This window comes from Eupeodes corollae, chromosome 2 (assembly GCF_945859685.1).
Source record: "Eupeodes corollae chromosome 2, idEupCoro1.1, whole genome shotgun sequence".
NCBI classification, from domain to species: Eukaryota; Metazoa; Arthropoda; class Insecta; order Diptera; family Syrphidae; genus Eupeodes; species Eupeodes corollae.
In genome coordinates, this window is record NC_079148.1 from 76,986,092 (window position 1) to 76,989,765 (window position 3,674).

Here is a 3,674-nt window from a genome sequence, read left to right on the forward strand (position 1 = left end):
CATTGCAATACATAACCAAGCAAGAACACGTCTTGACTATTCAACGACACATCTAACTATCTGCATTCATCCATCCAACAAATTCTAACATTCAAATGCTGATCTGGTACTATCAATAGTGTACTCTTAACATTTTTAGAATCGGATCATTTTAATTGTATCCTTGCGAACTTCGAATAAAAATTGGAGGTGTAGTAAAATTGTGCTTAAGTGTTAATTAATTTAATACAAACAAAACTTGATATTTGTGACACTATTGTTATATATTTTCTTTAATAATTTATTTTATAATTGCATATGTTGTGTAAAAGACTTTTAAGTGGTACATATATGATTTTGAACAAAGCAGGCACTTGTATCTTTTTTTTTAAAGTGCTCTTTAAACTCTAATATTTTACATCTCATTTACAATAATAATTTCAATAGCAACCTTTTGTGTGTTGTACATAAATATTAATTAATTGACTATATTTTTCTTGTAAGAATTAATCCCATTGTTTTATTTCCATTTTAATTTTCTAAGAGTGGATCAGGTTAATAAGAAAAATTAATAACTAAATAATGTTCTTAAACAAAAGAATACACATTGCTACTCTAATTAATTTTCTTTAAACAATTTTTATTCTACTTTGTAGAAACAGGTTCTCGATAGAGGATCACAGTTTTCATAAGGCTTTAGATTGGGAGAATTAAGTTCAGATGTTTCTATGCATGCACAACGATAGTCTTCTTTGCCGGCTTCATAATATTTTCGAGGAAAACCAATCCAATCTCGTTTTTTGCCACCGGATTGATCAGTACACCAGACACGGGTTCCGGTCTTTTCTGACCATTCGATGTTACATGAAGGATAAGCTTCCAGATTTTTATTTGATGTTATTTTATCTTCCAAAGCTTGATTAGCTATGGCATCCAGTTTATGATGATATTCGGTTTTGGCACCATTTTTGTCGTAGAATCTAGAAATAAAGAAAGTTTATACTTTTGTTTTTTTTATTTGTTCTATAAAGATATTCAACAATAAGATACAGTAAATTTTGAAGGATTTGTATTATAATTAAGCTTCCTAACAGCGTGCAAAAATAACAAGCTTCCATACTAGTATTCAGTAAATGCTTTTCAATGGCCTAATCTTTCTAATTTTCACTGCACTGAGATTCTACCTTCCAATTGATAATCCTTTGAAAATGTATTCCTTGTCGTAGAATTTCTTCCAATCGTACAAACTTAATACTTCACTTGGTTTTAAAGCCATCACATCGTCTGAGTTTTCATCGAACTCCTGAAATTCCCCAGTAATAAAAGACTTTGAGGCATCTTTTCCTAAAAAACAAAAACGAATTGATTTAACTTTAAATGGAAAATTCCTGACCTTTATGCTCAACCTACCAGCAAAATAAGAGTACGAACACCCAGTTCCATAGTGCTTCCTGCCCTTACTAACATCATAAACCGAACCAAGAATACTCAAGTAAATTGGTTCATCTTCGTTTTCGCCATTGAACTTAGCTAGAGCTGCCTTAGAGAATAATTGAATATCATTCTCTGCACTAAATTTAACCGCAATTGGTTCATTATCAGAAGATGAAGATATCTCAAAGATAAGTGACTTGATTTTTTCAAGAATTTGTGGATAGTAGATACCGGCGAAAACGGCAATGAGAATTATAAGGAATTGTAGTTTAAATAAATGCTTTAGCACTGCGAACATTTTCCATAAGGCACAAGAAGATTTGAACAATAAAATACTAATGAGGCGTAGCCGATATAACTTTAATTTAAAGAATTAAAACACGAAAAATTAGAGAAAGTTAAATTAAAACTCGTTTCGGTTGGCAAACGATAATGTTATTTTTATTGGTGACAGGTGACTTTTCATTAATGACAGTTCATCAGCTGTGGCTACAAAACTCAATACTCAACCCATGCATTTAGGTGGAAACACAAGACTACAAAATTAAAGGCACAAGCATAATGAATAGTCTAAGGGCTGAACTACATTTAAAACATTTTGCAAGGTAAAAATGAATGACATAAAACTTAAGCTTATAATTATCTCTAGTGAGCCTTCAGCTATAAATACACTGAAGCAGCAAATGTTGTGATACCAACGATAGATTTATTCATTAATGCTGTTATTTAACAATATTTGTATGTTGATTGATACTTTTAACCCCTGACTGGACCAAGAATACAATATGAATCGGAAATCTAGGTAAATTCGAATTGCACAGCACAAATTCATCAACTTTAAACCAATGAAGTAATCAGGACGGTCATATGATCCATAAGGCTCTAACAGTTTAGTTGTTAAACCAAAGATTTGATCAACGTAATTTTTAGTAATTGAATTCAAGAAAAATCAGTTCGTCTATCAAAAACAACTGAAATGTTTGTAATAATCTTAAGCTATTGTTTTTTTGACTTGTTGAAAATCCAAATTATTCGATAAACCAAACTGAACCACTTCATTTTCCCCAAACACGGTCGATTTTCGATCGACTCCGGTTCATTTGGCTTTTTGACTCTATAGTGTATGATTCAGTTTGAGCTCAAAGATGTAGCAAATACATCTACGGGATTTCGAAATCACCGGAACACTAACTGGGAGCGTTATAGGGAGGTAATAGCACAACTGCTTAATCACAACCTTCTTAAAAGCTTCTCCAGTAAAAATGAACTAGACCTTTCTGTAAATCATCTCACCGAAGCCTTAAATGAATCGACTTCTGACTGGGACTTATACAAACAAGCTCTAAAGCAATATAAAAAAGAATTAAGAAAGAGTAAGAGGTCTTCCTTAAGAAATTTTTGTGGTAAAATAGAAAATACTTCAGAAGCCTCAAGACTCAGGAAAATTATCTCAAAAAGAACAACAATACCCAGTGTTTTATAGACAGAAGCAGGCACGTGGACTATCACAGATGAAGAATCTCTTAATCTGTTATTAGACACCCTTCATTCCCAAAGCAGGGAAACCGTCACACGTTAACCCTAAAGATCTATGACCAATCAGCCTATCATCCTTCCTTCTTAAAACCTTGGAAAGAGTGATTGAAATTTATATCAGACATAATTTAAAATAATGTCTCATACCACAGCTCAACATGCTTACTCTAAGGGAAAATCAGTAGAATCAGCACTTTACTCGCTTGTACGTACTATTGAACATTCCCTCGAATACAAAGAATATAACCTGGTAGCGTTCCTAGATATTAAAGGAGCTTTCAACAACGTCAGTTACCAGGCGATCACAACAGCAATGGATAAGCTGAAATTAGAGAAATCACTCATAGATCTTATAAGTCTCATGCTGAAAAGCAGGACAATAATTTCTAACATGAGAAGTTTTACTACCACCAGATCGGTCAATGGAGGCACTCCCCAAGGTGGAGTCCTTTCGCCTCTTTTAGGGAACATGGTAGTAAACGACCTACTTACAGCATTGGAAGCAGAGGGTTTTAAGGTGATTGCCTATGCTGACGACGTTGCGATATCCGTATCTGGGAAGCACCCCCAAGTTCTCTCGGAACTCCTACAAAATGCCCTAAACAGGCTAACTAAATGGGCTAAGCAATGTGGATTGGACGTCAACCCACACAAAACAGAATTAATACTCTTTTCGAGAACATATAAAATTCCTCAGATTAGCCCATCCAAGATTAGAGGAATAC

The 3,674-nt window shown here is 33.7% G+C and overlaps 1 protein-coding gene across 1 annotated transcript; it reads right to left on the reverse strand.

Moving 5' to 3' along the window:
• Positions 1-238: 238 nt before the first annotated feature.
• LOC129945591 (neuferricin homolog) lies at positions 239-1,860 on the reverse strand. The gene is made up of 3 exons (XM_056055420.1): positions 1,390-1,860; positions 1,164-1,323; positions 239-959 (listed from the first exon to the last, which is right to left on the reverse strand). Exons 1-3 carry the CDS (start codon positions 1,709-1,711, stop codon positions 620-622), a joined length of 822 nt encoding a protein of 273 aa, XP_055911395.1. The 5' UTR covers positions 1,712-1,860; the 3' UTR covers positions 239-619.
• Between the last annotated feature and the right edge of the window lie 1,814 nt (positions 1,861-3,674).